At 40.9% G+C, this 15,582-nt stretch overlaps 1 protein-coding gene and 1 long non-coding RNA gene across 2 annotated transcripts in view; one reads left to right on the top strand and one right to left on the bottom strand.

The window, feature by feature from the left end:
- The window catches only part of opn5 (opsin 5), an 82,299-nt gene that overhangs the window by 27,393 nt on the left and 39,324 nt on the right, over positions 1-15,582 (top strand). The window contains exons 2-3 of the mRNA XM_080882748.1: positions 8,407-8,545; positions 12,188-12,334. Of these exons, the coding sequence (XP_080738874.1) occupies positions 8,407-8,545; positions 12,188-12,334 (286 nt within the window). The remainder of the gene's footprint in view (positions 1-8,406; positions 8,546-12,187; positions 12,335-15,582) is intronic.
- LOC308397125 lies at positions 5,323-6,245 on the bottom strand. Its single transcript, XR_013971692.1, has 2 exons — positions 6,164-6,245; positions 5,323-5,869 (listed from the first exon to the last, which is right to left on the bottom strand). It is a non-coding gene; the product is annotated as an uncharacterized lncRNA (long non-coding RNA).

The raw sequence follows: 15,582 nt of genomic DNA on the forward strand, positions 1-15,582 counted from the left end.
TTAATAATAATAATTCAACTCTGCTCCAGGGAGAGGGATTTATACTATGAGCTGTATTAGGAAATACTTGAGATTTTAGTAAGGAGACACTGACTAAATAGATTGTGCAGAAGCCTTAAGGAAAAACAGTAGTCTTAATCATGCCATCAGGTACCTGCACTGTGTGAAGCTTTTTTTTTTTTTTAAACTTATATGCCCCACTGTGAATAGTAGTTGATATGCTCCCAAATGTCTGCTCTCTTTGCTGCAATTCAGTCTATTTCTAGGCTTTTGTTTTTTTAGATTTGCTAATTTCTTCTAATCTAATGCATCTAACAAATCTAATCTACCACATCATGTTTTGTCATTATACTCCTATAGATATATGGAGGGTCGATTAATCTTTGTTCCCAGTTCAGGTAGAAGATCAAATACCCAAACTGGCAGTGGAAAATTAAAAATGAGTTAAACCTTATTAAATTTGGGCTTAATTATCTGGAAAGCTATTTCAGCAGTATTTCCGTATTTCAGCAGCTAGCATGCACCAAACAAAGGATGTGGGTTTTAAGAAAGTATTATTTTCTAAGTGACAGAAAAATGCTAACGTTCTAACAGCTCAAAGAACACATAAGCTGTTATTGTGTAGTTTCCCTTGGAGAGAAAACTTCTTCACTAAGAGATGGAAAAAAGACATAATGTAAAGTAACAAAAGGACTGACCAACTGTAAATTTAATGCTTAGATGTAAGGTCCTTGTTCATTTTAACATCTTGCAGTACAAGTTGAAGTATAAGAATATTTTGTTGTTCACATGTTCACTGAAAGAAATTTGGTGAAATTTGCAATGAAGCCCTGTGTTTGACTGGAGCAGAGCAGGTGTGATGTTCATGATCAATATTAGGGTATAAATGTAAGGTAATGAAGCTGTATAGAAAGTAGACCTACTTTTTAGATTCCCTTTGGTTTTTCTGGTTTTTGTAACAGATATTTAAGCATTATTATGGCATAATATGAGGTTCATTTAGCTTGACAAAAAAAATTACCTGGTATAAATGTCCTCCAAAGACCTACTTTTATCTTTTACTTCAGCATTTACCAGAAAATGTTTTAACATTAGTATCTATACTTAGGCTTAAGTGACTAATGTGTATACTTATGCTTACTTTTCTTTGGTTATAATGTGAAACAGTGAAACAAAGAACAGTTCTGACTGCTCTGCTTGTGTTTTGCCAGTTTGATTTTTGTCAGAAAAAAATAACCCTAGGATTTTTTCAGCATTATTATATAAAACATTCTTAACATAGAAGCCATATCCCAACATTTGAGACTGGAAAAAACAAAGCAGATGCACCATAAAAGACAAATACTCGCATCACACTAAAAGACCCTTTATAGCAGGCACGTGCGGGGGGGGGCTTGAGCACCCGCCCCTTTCCTGATGGGTGCCCAAAGTGCCCTTTTGTTGAGGCAACTTATAAAATTTTTTTTTTTTTTTATGTGTGTGTGCGTGCGTGCGGAGTCCTGTCTGTGCCCCTCAGCAATAATATTTAACTATTAATCACAGTTTTGCTAAATAAAAGGATCTGGCTTGCATCAGCCACATGATCACATTTAACCAATGATCGCCCTTGACGGCAGAACGCGCTGGTTACGAGCCGGGAACGAGCTCACAAAAAGCACGCGCATTTTTAGCGGTCCGGAGCTGTAGGAGAAGCTAACACAGCAGAGTGAAGCTGACCCCCCACCCACTTGAAACGTAAAGGCAAATAGGCGGAGCGGTTAGTGCTACGTTTGTGCAGATTTGTGCAGGTAAAATTAGCGTTCGTGCTGCTACGGTTTCCGAGATATTAAACTTTATTTTATAGGTCATTCAAAGGTCACCATCCCCCCAGACTGCTCCAAAACAAACCAAAATGGTCTACTTTTTTAGTGCTACGTTTGTGCTGATTTGTGCAGGTAAAATTAGCGTTTGTGCTGCTACGGTTTCCGAGATATTAAACTTTATTTTATAGGTCATTCAAAGGTCACCATCCCCCCAGACTGCTCCAAAACGGGCCAAAATGGTCTACTTTTTTAGTGCTACGTTTGTGCTGGTTTGTGCAGGTAAAATTAGCGTTTGTGCTGCTTCTGTTTTAAAGATATTAATGAAAATGTAAAGGTCAACCAGCCCCCCCACATTACCCAAATCCAACAAAAGTGGTATCAAACGTTTGTGCTACGTTTGTGCTGGTTTGTGCTGCAAAGATTTTCGTTTGTGCTGCTATCATTTTAAAGATATTAATAACAATTTCTAGAGGTCATCAGAGGTCAACCAGCCCCCCCACATTAATTAAATCAAACAAAATGGGTGTCAATCAACTGTGCTACGTTTGTGCTGGTTTGTGCTGCTAAAATTTTCGTTTGTGCTGCTTCTGTTTTAAAGATATTAATGAAAATGTAAAGGTCAAAAGGTCAACCAGGCCCCCCACATTACCCAAATCCAACAAAAGTGGTATCAAACGTTTGTGCTACGTTTGTGCTGGTTTGTGCTGCAGAAATTTTTGTTTGTGCCGTTATTATTTTAAAGATATTAACAAAAATTTCTAGAGGTCAACCAGCCCCCCCATATTAATGGAATCAAACAAAATGGATGTCAAACGTTTGTGCTGGTTTGTGCTGCAAAAATGTTTGTTTGTGCTGCTAACATTTTAAAATGTTTAATAAAATAACGTCTTGATGCGTGCTTAATCATCCAGGTAAGTAAATCCCAAAAGGTTGATTCTGTTCATCTGGACATTTTCAGTTGGAGAAACGTTTCGTCACTCATCCAAGTGACTTCTTCAGTCTCAGCTGACTGCAGGTTTCCCCAACCTTATAAACACCCGTGAGTGAAGTTGCCCCCCCTACCTTCTTCAAATCGAACAAAATTGATGTCAAACATTTGTCCTGCAAATTATTTTGTTTGTGCAGGTTATGTTTCCCTAATTTTATAAACAGTACATGTACAGTGAGAGAGAGATGTTACATCTGTCTTCACTTGCATCCCAGTCATAGAAGCGTTGGAGGTCGTTCATAAGAGATTACAGGATCATCCCAACCTCAGCAACAGGACCACTCTCAGCACTGATCAGTTGTGTTTGCTTTTGGAACTGTCTTAATTCCACCTATTTTGCATAAGGGTCAGTACAGGCAGAAATCTAGGTGTGCCATGGGTTCCCACAGGCCCCTGGTCAAAGTCACCAAACCAGTTCGTAAGCAGGTACAGGTGTGGCCAGAAGGGTCCTCAGAGGCACTGCTTTTCCACCACAGGCCGCCACACACGACAACACCACAGACTTTCAGGAATATACAGAAACTGTCACTGCCTACATCCCAAAATGCATCGATGATGTCACAGAGACCAGGACTATCACTGTCTGGGCCAATCAGAAACCATGGCTCACAGGTCAGGTTTAAATGCTCCTAAAGTTGAAAAATGCAAGCCTTCAGAGCCGGGAATTAGGTGAGTCTAAGAACAGCAAGGGCAAACCTGTCACGTGGCATCAGCTACAGCAAAGCTTCAGCGACAGCAGAGATACTTGGAGGCAGTGGCAAGGAATACAAACCATCACAGACTACAAACCCACTCTACAGACCGTGGTGACACAATCCCCAGACAGTGTGTGGAGATCTCTCCACCATCATTACTGAACCCAAGAAGTCATCTATCTCCTGCTTTAAGGACTACCGTCCTGTCAAACTCACCTCCATCATTATTAAGTTAAGTGCTTTGAACGGTTAGTCATGCATCAAATCAAATTATTGCTTTCCCCCAACCTGGATCCATTTCAGTTCGCATACCGGTCAAAACGCTCAACCGATGATGGAATTTCAACTGCCCCTCACTCAGCCCTCACACATCTGAACACTAGAGACTCATATGTCAGAGTGCTGTTCATAGACTTCAGTTCAGCATTCAACACCATCATTCCCCAGCAACTCATTCACAAACTGGATCTGCTGGGGATCAGCACCTTGCTGTATAACGGGCTGCTAGATTTCTTGACAGGAAGACAGCAGACAGTACGGGTCAACAGCAACACCTCTAGCCCAAGAACACGGAATACGGGGGCTCCCCAAGGATGTGTGTTGAGCTCCCTTCTCTTCACTCTGCTGACCCACGACGAGATCTACTACAGGGGTGAAGTTAACCATCTGCCAGAGTGGTACAGCAACAACAACCTGTCCCTGAATGTGGAGAAGACCAACAGTGACTCTACTTCCTCTGCAAACTGAGAAGCACAAGAGATTCAACCCCCATTATGAGCACCTTTTACAGAGGCACAGTTGAGAGTATCCTCACCAGCTGCATCACTGTGTGGTATGACTCCTGCATTGGGTTCTGCAGGAAAAAATGACAACGGGTAGTGAGAGCAGCCGAGAGCATTGTGGGGACCTCTCTTGCCTCCCTCCCCAGGAGATCTACTGCACCTGCCTCATCTGGAAGGTCGTCTCCATTACAGGTGACTCCACTCATCCCTTCAACAGCGTCTTCAGTTTGCTGCCATCAGGAAGGATACTGAAGAGCCTCCGGGGCAGAACCAGCAGACTGAGAGACAGCTTCGTCCATCGGGCTGTCAGGATGCTGACCATCTCTGGATCGAGAAGGGGGGCCCAAGGGTACATCTTTCGCCATCCTACAATGCTGTGATTGTAGCCATTCCCCACTTTCTGTGAATGGTACTCACTGCCATTGATCAATAGGCTTTGATTAGTTGTCATTGATCAATGGTCATAAGAATTTGCATACTAACAATCATGGAATTAACCCCCCGGCACATTGTTCATTCAGTGGCGCTAGTTTCCTTCACTATGCAAATGTACTGTTTATAAGGTTGGGGAAACCTGCAGTCAGCTGAGACTGAAGAAGTCACTTGGATGAGTGACGAAACGTTTCTCCAACTGAAAATGTCCAGATGAACAGAATCAACCTTTTGGGATTTACTTACCTGGATGATTAAGCACGCATCAAGACGTTATTTTATTAAACATTTTAAAATGTTAGCAGCACAAACAAACATTTTTGCAGCACAAACCAGCACAAACGTTTGACATCCATTTTGTTTGATTCCATTAATATGGGGGGGCTGGTTGACCTCTAGAAATTTTTGTTAATATCTTTAAAATAATAACGGCACAAACAAAAATTTCTGCAGCACAAACCAGCACAAACGTAGCACAAACGTTTGATACCACTTTTGTTGGATTTGGGTAATGTGGGGGGGCTGGTTGACCTTTTGACCTTTACATTTTCATTAATATCTTTAAAACAGAAGCAGCACAAACGAAAATTTTAGCAGCACAAACCAGCACAAACGTAGCACAGTTGATTGACACCCATTTTGTTTGATTTAATTAATGTGGGGGGGCTGGTTGACCTCTGATGACCTCTAGAAATTGTTATTAATATCTTTAAAATGATAGCAGCACAAACGAAAATCTTTGCAGCACAAACCAGCACAAACGTAGCACAAACGTTTGATACCACTTTTGTTGGATTTGGGTAATGTGGGGGGGCTGGTTGACCTTTACATTTTCATTAATATCTTTAAAACAGAAGCAGCACAAACGCTAATTTTACCTGCACAAACCAGCACAAACGTAGCACTAAAAAAGTAGACCATTTTGGCCCGTTTTGGAGCAGTCTGGGGGGATGGTGACCTTTGAATGACCTATAAAATAAAGTTTAATATCTCGGAAACCGTAGCAGCACAAACGCTAATTTTACCTGCACAAATCAGCACAAACGTAGCACTAAAAAAGTAGACCATTTTGGTTTGTTTTGGAGCAGTCTGGGGGGATGGTGATGTCATCAGCAAAAAATATAACTTTTAATATCTCAGATACTGTAGCAGCACAAACGCTAATTTTACCTGCACAAATCAGCACAAACGTAGCACTAAAAAAGTAGACCATTTTGGCCTGTTTTGGAGCAGTCTGGGGGGATGGTGACCTTTGAATGACCTATAAAATAAAGTTTAATATCTCGGAAACCGTAGCAGCACAAACGCTGATTTTACCTGCACAAACCAGCACAAACGTAGCACTAAAAAAGTAGACCATTTTGGCCTGTTTTGGAGCAGTCTGGGGGGATGGTGACCTTTGAATGACCTATAAAATAAAGTTTAATATCTCGGAAACCGTAGCAGCACAAACGCTAATTTTACCTGCACAAATCTGCACAAACGTAGCACTAACCGCTCCGCCTATTTGCCTTTACGTTTCAAGTGGGTGGGGGGTCAGCTTCACTCTGCTATAAAAGCATTAGGGTTAGGGTTACCCACTGTGGTTTATGCCACAGGTGCCCTGAATTAACAGCATTATACCAAAATCATTTTTATATGTCTGTAATGGGTTAATTTATTAGTATATTTAAGCTCTTTAAGCAAAATAATATTTAACTGCTTAAATGTAATTGTTGTCATAAAAATAGAAGAAAATAGCAGAGCACATTATTATTTTTTGATGAAGATGAACCATTATTTACTTGCATTCCAGAACAGAAACATTTAGAGGTTGAATGTTATGCTTGAGTCGTTTCTGATTCACAGAGAAGACCCATGTATCTGCTGAAATTTAGGTATAAAAACATTAATTAATTATGTTATTTGCCTAATAAATAACAATACATTTTTTGTTTTAAACAAGTTTTATATTTCTATTATTATATTTCTATTTTTTCCTCTATGTTCTTATGGTAGGTGCTGTAAAAAAATTGTTAAGCACTGTACAGTACTTGTATGTAACACATAAAACTTAACATTTTTCATTTCATTTAGCTTACAAATCGATACACTTATGCATTTTTCTGATGACTGTCCTCCTATAGATGATTGAACAGTATCTAAAGCTCATAGAGGCCCCCAAAACGCACTTAATTAATTTCAGTCATGCTTCATACAGCAACAGGTTACACTAAAAAGCGTAACACTTTTAGCTTCAGCTTTTGAATTAATACTGCACATAACAGTTTGAGTCAGAGCTTGGTCACCTGGAGACGGTCAGAAACAGCCAAAGTCAGGCTGTATAGATAATGAAACTGGACTGAGTAAAAACATAACCAAGAGATTAAAAGAAGCTTGCAATTTTAGCATAGTAGTATTTGTTCACAGTGTTTTTTTTTTAAACACTGTGTTTTAAGGCAAATGCATTTTATAATAGTGTTGTTTGAATGAAATAAAATTGGGTCTTGATTCAGATCAGTTCAAATTAATTTTGGGCTATATAACAAAACTTGAACTGTATTATAGCCCTAATATGCGTATCTATGAAGCTTTGTGCTTATAACAACATGACTTTCAGGTTTGTATATTTTTTTTTTTAAGGCAACAAAAACTATGACCTCCAGTCAAGACTTTTCCATCAGTGGCATTGTCTAAAATGCTTCCTTTTATTACATCTCTCATGGTATTGTCATTGTACTTGAATGGCCGTTAAGACTTTTGACTGACAAACATGCTCATATCTTTGGCTACGTTCACACTGCATCAAATCCGATTTTTTTGACCCTATGCGATTCATATCCGATCATGGTATGACAGTGTGAATGGCACAAATCCAATATTTTCAAATCCGATCTGGGTCACTTTCGTATGTGGTACTGAATCTGATACATATCTGATGTTTTAGAAAGCGACTGCTGTTTGAACGGTCATGTCGCATTAAATCCGTCTTTTACGTCACTGACACAAGACAGACACCAATTATCAGCTCCGGAGAAGCGCCCGAGAAGACATCGCGAACGCTTCTTGGCCATCCAGCGTAGATGTCAGTGAAACTGTTGGGAAGACAACGTTGGAGAAACGTGAACATTGTATTTATACTGTATAATCTGCAGATTCTGGCAGAAATCTGCAACTATCCTTTGAAGCACCGCTCCTCTAAAACAGCAATAAGGATAATTATTAGGTTATCTACATTATTATGTAAATAACAAAATAACTTAAAGCAAAAATTGGGAAACGTAAAGTCGAAGTCTTTATATTAAGGTCCATCAGTCAAACAATATTGTTTGCTCTGGGTCTAAACAGAGCGCGTTGTGTGTGACATCTTCTTTTGCGAATGCGGGCCGCTTTAAGCGTTCACACTAGAGAGCGTTTGCATATCGCATTTTATTTGTAGTGTGAACAAGCAGACAAGAAAATCGGATTTGATCAAAAAATCGGAATTGAGCATTAACACCTGCAGTGTGAACGTAGCCTAAGTAGATGTTCATGAGACATGAACCTCAGCATTCCCATGTCATGGTCCGTGGGGGTACCTGGAGGGTGTCTCCTTCTGTGGCTGATGTACCATCCCTTTGGGGCGGGGACTTCGGTGCTTCAACTGAGCCTAGTAAATGACGTTTCCCTTTGTGGTTTTCCTTGTGTGACTTAGCTCTCGGAGTAATTTCTGTCTTCCCTTCGTACAGCGGAGTTCCTATCCTGGTTTTCACCTTACGGGGACAGTCCCCGCCTCCCAGCCAACCCCCACGCTTCTGCTTGGGACCCTCCAGACGCTTTCCACGGACCTCTCCCCTCCCCTCAGTGATTCCAACCCGGACTGGCACAGTAAGGCGAACAATTCTCCAGTTCCTAGTTATCTATGCTCCAGTTTTCCCTTCAGATTATAACTACCTCCTCCTCTGTTACAGAATATTTCCGCGGCTTACTGACCTCCTCCCCGTCCCTACAACTAGCCTGATTGGCCCCCCCCCTTGTCGCGTTAGGTCGCTTTTACGATTAAAATTCATTGTAAGCATTCCTCGCCCGTGTTTGTCTGCATTTTTGGGTCCACTTTCCTGATCGAACCTGATGGTTCATGACATCCCACTTAATCTCAGAGGCTTATTGGCAACCCACACATACTGAACATTATTGGCTGATTTAAGAAAGAGTTTTTTTTTAACCATCTGTTGTACCAAGGTCGATGTTGTTATTTGCTAAGACAGCATAACATTTTTCATTTTTACATTATAGCTGTAATGAATATTTGACAGTAAGGTATTAAATTTTACAAATTCAAGTTTTCAAGTAGTGCCTACACAACCTATTCTACCTCCAAAAGTGCAAGTGTATAATCTAATGTAACTTTTGGAATTAAGTGAGCTATTTTGCATGTCTTTTTGCCATTTGGTTTATTGGTTTCCCAACTGCTATAGTAATTTTGGCTTACTTGGCTGCTTCCCATTGCCATTGGTTAACAACATTAAGGGAGTTCTTCTCTGTAACTGCTATATTTCATTTTTGGATTGCTGATATCATGTCTTACTTCGGGATAAATAGAATGGGCTTCCATGAAGGTTGTGCCAGCCATAAGCATATGACGGGAAAGCCTAATTAATTTAAATTTTTTGTCAGCTGATTATATTTTTCAATTTTTTATTATTATTTTTTTTAACAAAAGAAGCTTTTGCTATCAAGCTTCCCCGCAGAATGGCTTTCATTGAATCCCAAAGAATTAGAGGGTTCACTTCTCCGTTGTCATTTTCTTTAATGAATGTATCTATTTCTTGTTTAATATGTTCATTTGTAATAGATTCATTCAGATTTGGTTTATATTGTTTTTCATGCAGCCACACGATGAGGTTCCGTGCAGGTCATGTTCGTGTCTGTTTTCGTCACGCCATTTGGTTCACAGTTTCCATGCATCTGCACAGCACTCTGTTCATAGTTATTCCTTTCAGTCAGGTTAGTGTTTTTCCAGTTTAGGTTTTTTGTTAGTTGCAGTCTCTGTCCCTGTTATGTTTTGTCTACTCCCTTTTGCATCAGCCCAAATAAAGGCTCACTTTCAGTTTAAGTTCACTCCCGTCTCTTCGCCTGTGTTCGCGCCTGGGTCCACCACACACACTCTCCACACGCTGGCCGTGACAGAAGCCCTACATTAAGGCGCCAAACAGTTTTCCTTGGAAGTGAGTCCAACTGAATTGTCAGAAAAATCGTGTTATGATCTGAGACATCCGCTACCCCAATTCTACAGTCTAACACTCTATGACATTCTTCCTTTTGCATTCTTGTTTAATTTTTGCTAATACTCTGGCTCTTTTGATTGGATTTCCCAGGCCGTTAAGCAACATCAATTCCAGACACTGTGACATAGTATACTGTTGTGGAAATAAAATGATCCTCCACCACTGACCTCAAAAACAAACAAAACCTAAACCAAAACATGGTAGAACAAATAGATGAACAATTAAAGAGAACTGTAGAATTCAAAACTCGAACAACATTGCAATATGACTCCCAATATGAGGTAAATGACACACCCCCACACAATGATGAGAGGGAGAGCCTCACTGGAAGTGAGGGCCCTCTCTTAGAATCCGTGAGAACCCCGATCTGAGTCACACTCATCCTATCTTAAGTTGTTGGCTACCTCAAGGTATAGCAATTATACACAACTTGAACTATGAAGAACATATTAATTATTCAAGAGAGCCAGATACATATTTGGAGTGATTACGTTATCTGCCCCTACACTGAAATAGTTTCTATAAAGTCAAACCCTTCTCTGTTTCCTTGTAGTTTGTCGCGCACTCTCTGAATGGCTCCGTTGTTGCTTCTCCGGGTCGCGGGTTGCCATGGTGACGCTTGCTCCAGTAGAGACATAGGGTCAAATCCTCCTCTTTCGTGTGGCTCCTCCACCGTAAATCCTCTCCGCTGCATCTCTCGTACCGCCTCCGCCGGACTGTGGTACACCTGAGGGCCTGTGTCCCAGTGGTTCCAGAGTTTTGTAAATGGAGATTGCCCTTTTGTTTAAGTGTGCTTTTCACTTCTCTATGTGCACGGCGCTGTTGTACTACCGTAGCAGTAAAGTCATGGTCGAAACCAATGGGTTTGTCTTTGACAAGGATCTTCTTCTGCCATGCGTTTCTGAGGACAGTTTCCTTTGCTTTGAACTGAAGAAAACAGACGACAATGGAACGGGGAGCAGCATCAGCACCTGGCTTAGGACCAAGGGATCGGTGAGCCTGTTGTATTTGTGGGTCAGTGCCATCAGCCATTAGCCTCTTTCTTCTGATCACATTTTCAACAAAGCTTATTACCGAGCTGCCCTCTTCTCCTTTGGGGACTCTGTAGATTCGCAGGTTATTTCTTCTCGATCTAGACTAAAGGTTTTCTAGCCTTTCGGTTAGTTTCCTCTGCCCCATTAGCGATTGTCTCAGCGCGTTGTAGGCCACCGCTGACCAGCTTTCAAGCCCCGCCACTCGTGTTTCAGCTTCCTCAAGCTTCTCGTCGTATTCTTGGACTGCTAGCTTATCAGCCGTTAGCTGTTAGTTCATATCTTCTTTGAATTTCTTCAGGTTGTCTTTCAACTCACGCCTGAAGACTTCTTTGAATGCGTTGAAGTCAGCTTTCATCTCCGTCCGGAGGTCAAAGATTTGTTGGCTAATATTTTATATGACCTCTTGCAAAGAATTGAGATTGGTCCCCTCGCCATTTTCTTCATCGGAGTTTGCCATATCAGCGTGCGTGTCCTCTCGTTCTTCTGGAAAATACTGTTCAGTTGGTTCATGTATCTTCTTGTTCTTTTTCTTTGCCTCCCCCCCCCGGCATTGTTTTAAACATAGAAGTAGTCAGAAAACTTGAAATTAAGGGAGAATTCGCTCGACCCTGAGGAGCTCAGAAATTACGCCGCCATTCTGCTCGCTGCCAGCCGGAAGTCCGCTATTTTTATTACTTTGAATTATCCAAATTAATCAGGGAGTGGACTGTGGACAACTTTCATGTTGGCAACCACAGCAAACACCAGAGCACTCAAAAACCAAAAACTCTGAATTTTCAGCATGTTGTCACAATGCTTTATCAAGGTTCTTGCCCTGTTTGTAACCCATGCGAGCACACTACAACTGTTATCGATTTTTCCCCTATTTTTTTTAAAATTTGATTTCTTTTGGTAGGCACTAGAACTGATTTAATGGAAGTTGATGTTTTCTTCTTCTTTGTGGGAGAGTTTTAATTTTGTTCTTTCTCTGGCAGTCAGGAAAAATGTGCAGTGAGTTTTCCTTGACTGCTACATTAATGTCGAACAGAAATGTTGACACTTGTGACATGTGCAGCTGACTTAGGCGCATATGGAGCATTCAGGTTTGCATAATGCAGTACGGAAATGTAGATTATGTGTCCTTACCTGATGTCTACATGTTTGCTTGTGAACAATTTTCAACTTAAGGAAACAGCTCCATTGTTTTAGCCTTTTCCTGTATTTCACAGGACATTCTCTGCTGATGGCAGTGATGGAGAACGCAACGTGGCCACATCCCTCATACCTCCCACATTATCTCCTCCGTGGTGACCCTTTCGCCTCAAGACTCTCCAGGGAGGCGGACGTTGTTGCAGCCCTTTACGTCTGTATCATAGGTGAGTCTTTTGTTAAGAAGAATCATCATGTTTGCATAAATGTCTGATTTTCTACCATTCTGCTCTATGTCCTACTTCTATTGGACGAGAAAACAGACTCAAGTTTGCTTTAACTAACTTTAACAAACGTAAAAAGATGCAACATACAGTTTGATTTTCTTGTCCTGTACAACAAAATGTGGTCCAAAAGGTTAGGGTTTACTTTAACTGACTCAGATGGAGGTGTACAATGGTCCCGTAGGGAAAATGGGAAATTCCATAACACTTGGACATGGTGTCAGTGTGACGTATATGATGAAAAATATTATGCTCTGCTGAACATAGTGTTGTAACTGAGATTACACAATGAAAACAATAAATAAAAACTCTGAGGTCTGAGGCATGATCGTGATGACCTAAATCCTAACCCTAACTCAAACCCTCTACCTAAAAATCAGAAGTTTTTGGTTTTATGAAATTGGTCAAAATTATTGTTCTACCTGAGACATAAAAAAACTGTAGCATGAGGGTAGGGTTAGGGTGATGCATCATACTTCATGGAGATTTCAATTACTGATGGAAACCATTATTCAGCAGGAATAAACTCGGGGCAGATATCTATTTATAATTAAAACTGAATTACATTTACTGGGGGTACGGCATTATCAGAAGGAGCACGTGATTGGTGCATTAGGATGTCTCTAAGATCTAAACACTGCTCTTACAGTTTGGCTTTTCACTTCAGGTTTCCTCATTTCAGTCACATTTATACACATACAGGGAGTACAAAAGCCTTTGAGTGTCTCTACTTAAACCTACGGATGCTCCTTTTTGAGTTTGTTAGATTGCATGAGTCATTATTGTAATGAAATGGTTGCCTCTGTGTCTATAAATTTGTGTCATGTGAGTGGACCATTGGCACTCTTATATGTGCTTGATTGCAGTATAACGATGAGTCGTCCCAGCTAGTAAATCTGCACTGTGTATTTTCTCCAGGTACACATACCGTATGAGAAACGAGTAGCACAGCAATTGGAAAGTATGCAGACTGTAAATTGTATCATTTCCGTGTAATGTTAAAGGCTGGTCTCCTGGTCTTTTTTTCCCAAAGAATGTTTTCTTAATGTGAAGATGAGTGACTGCAATTTCTTAAGCCCAACAGAATATCAGATTCCTGACTTTTTTCTGAGAAAATCAAAGACCTTCTGGAGACGCTTCAAGCAGGCAGAAGTACAAAAAGTCATTGTTAAGATCACACTTGGTCACGGTAAAAGTTGTGAACTGACATACTGTTTGTCCCTTCGTTTTTTTTAATTATGTAACCATGTTTTCGCAGAAGTACAAATTCAGGTTTGTAATGGAGGCCATTTGTGCTAAATAGGGTTCATTGTAAGCAGCAAACTAAAAGAATACATTTCAGACTTTGAGGTAAATGACGCAAGCAAATGAATTTTCTGAGAAAGCTGCTGCCCTTTGATTACCTTCAACATGTGATCCATTACCATGGAATCCTAACTTTTGAATTATCTTCTCTTTTCTTTCCTATTTCCATCCTTATGGACTGGTGTAGACAGTATGAAAAAAAAAAAACGTAACATTTTACGGGGCGATCGTGGGTCAAGAGTTGGGAGTTCGCCTTGTAATCGGAAGGTTGCCGGTTCGAGCCCCGGCTCGGACAGTCTCGGTCGTTGTGTCCTTGGGCAAGACACTTCACCTACCGCCTACTGGTGTTGGCCAGACGGGCCGATGGCGCGATATGCCAGCCTCGCTTCTGTCAGTCTGCCCCAGGGCAGCTGTGGCTACAACTGTAGCTCGCTTCCACCAGTGTGTGAATGTGTGTGTGAATGGGTGGATGACTGGATGTGTAAAGCGCTTTGGGGTCCCTAGGGAGGACTTTTTCAAATCTCTGCTATAATTTTTGCTGCAGTATTCCCTAAATAAGAATTGGTATGTTTCAATTAGTTTTCTAGAAACTACAATACATAACATAAGTCAGACGTTCCCAGTTACAAGGATAGTGTAAGGTAGGAAGACTTTAGGACTAACGTGTGGCCCTGATGCTTAGTACTTTGCATTTGTTAAATGACCCATGTGTAGCTATTATGTTATTACCTTTTTACTGCTTTTTAAAAAAAACAAACTTGCTCAGCTTCTATTAGAGGCCTGAGAGTTTGAGAGTTCTGTGCAGTATCCTAGCTGTTCGAAGCACTGTTTTGGAGAACTTTGCGTTGCAGGGGGGCTTGCTGGTCACACAAAATGAGTTTAGTTGAAAATAACAAGAACACTACAACACTATTGTTTGTAGTGAAAACCATTTCACTAAAATTCACATTTTGAGTGAAATGAATGTTGTTGTAATGTCAAATTTTGCAATGGGAGTAAATTGGATATGATCTAATTAACAGGCCACCAAATTAAAATGTCAGCAGAAGACTAGTTTAGTTGCTGATACACATTTTACACAATCTTACATATCACACACACTGACTCATTTAATGACATGTCATTAAGTCACATGTCTGACAAAAAAAAAATGTAGTCAGCTTATTAGTGTGTGTTAAAATGGGTTGTCTGTAAACCTGAATATCACTGACAGACAGGGTCTGCTCTCTGTGAAAAATGTATACGGCAGGCATCCATGAAAGGGTCTCCTGCATGAAGGATTGGGCAGCACCAGGCCCCGACACGGCTACTGGTTGAAGACGCTCACTGCATCCCATGAGCGTCTGGCAGCACAAACGAACCTACCAGCCAATAACCTGGCTCAGTACCGCATGGAAGCTTAGAGCAGCTAAGATGAACAGGCACATGGCTCAATACATGAGTGGGGCACAGAAAGAAATAGCCCATAGCACAAGTCACCATCAAGTGTGGGATCTACCAAGGAGATGCGCGGTCCCCACTGATGTTTTGCATAATTATTGACAAGACTTACTACAGATACCGACTACAGAATGGAGCAGTTGTCAGCCACCTCCAATACATAGATAACATTAAGCTGTATGTCAAGAGTGAATGACACATCGATTCACTGATCCACAGCACCACTCTATATACACTACACTTGGAATGTCATTTGGATGTTTGGATTGGAGAAGTGTAGTGGGTTGGTAACAGAGAGGGAAGTTAGTCACAACTGAGGGGATCGAAGGGCGGCTACAAGTACCTGGGGATCCTGCAGGCAAATGGGAACAACGAAGAGGCTGCTAGAAAAGCTGCAACCACTAAGTACACCGAAATTTCTCATCCGTGGGATAATGAGGGTTTAT

The sequence above is a fragment of the Rhamphochromis sp. 'chilingali' genome (assembly GCF_963969265.1).
Source record: "Rhamphochromis sp. 'chilingali' genome assembly, chromosome: 5".
In the NCBI taxonomy this organism is placed as follows: domain Eukaryota; kingdom Metazoa; phylum Chordata; class Actinopteri; order Cichliformes; family Cichlidae; genus Rhamphochromis; species Rhamphochromis sp. 'chilingali'.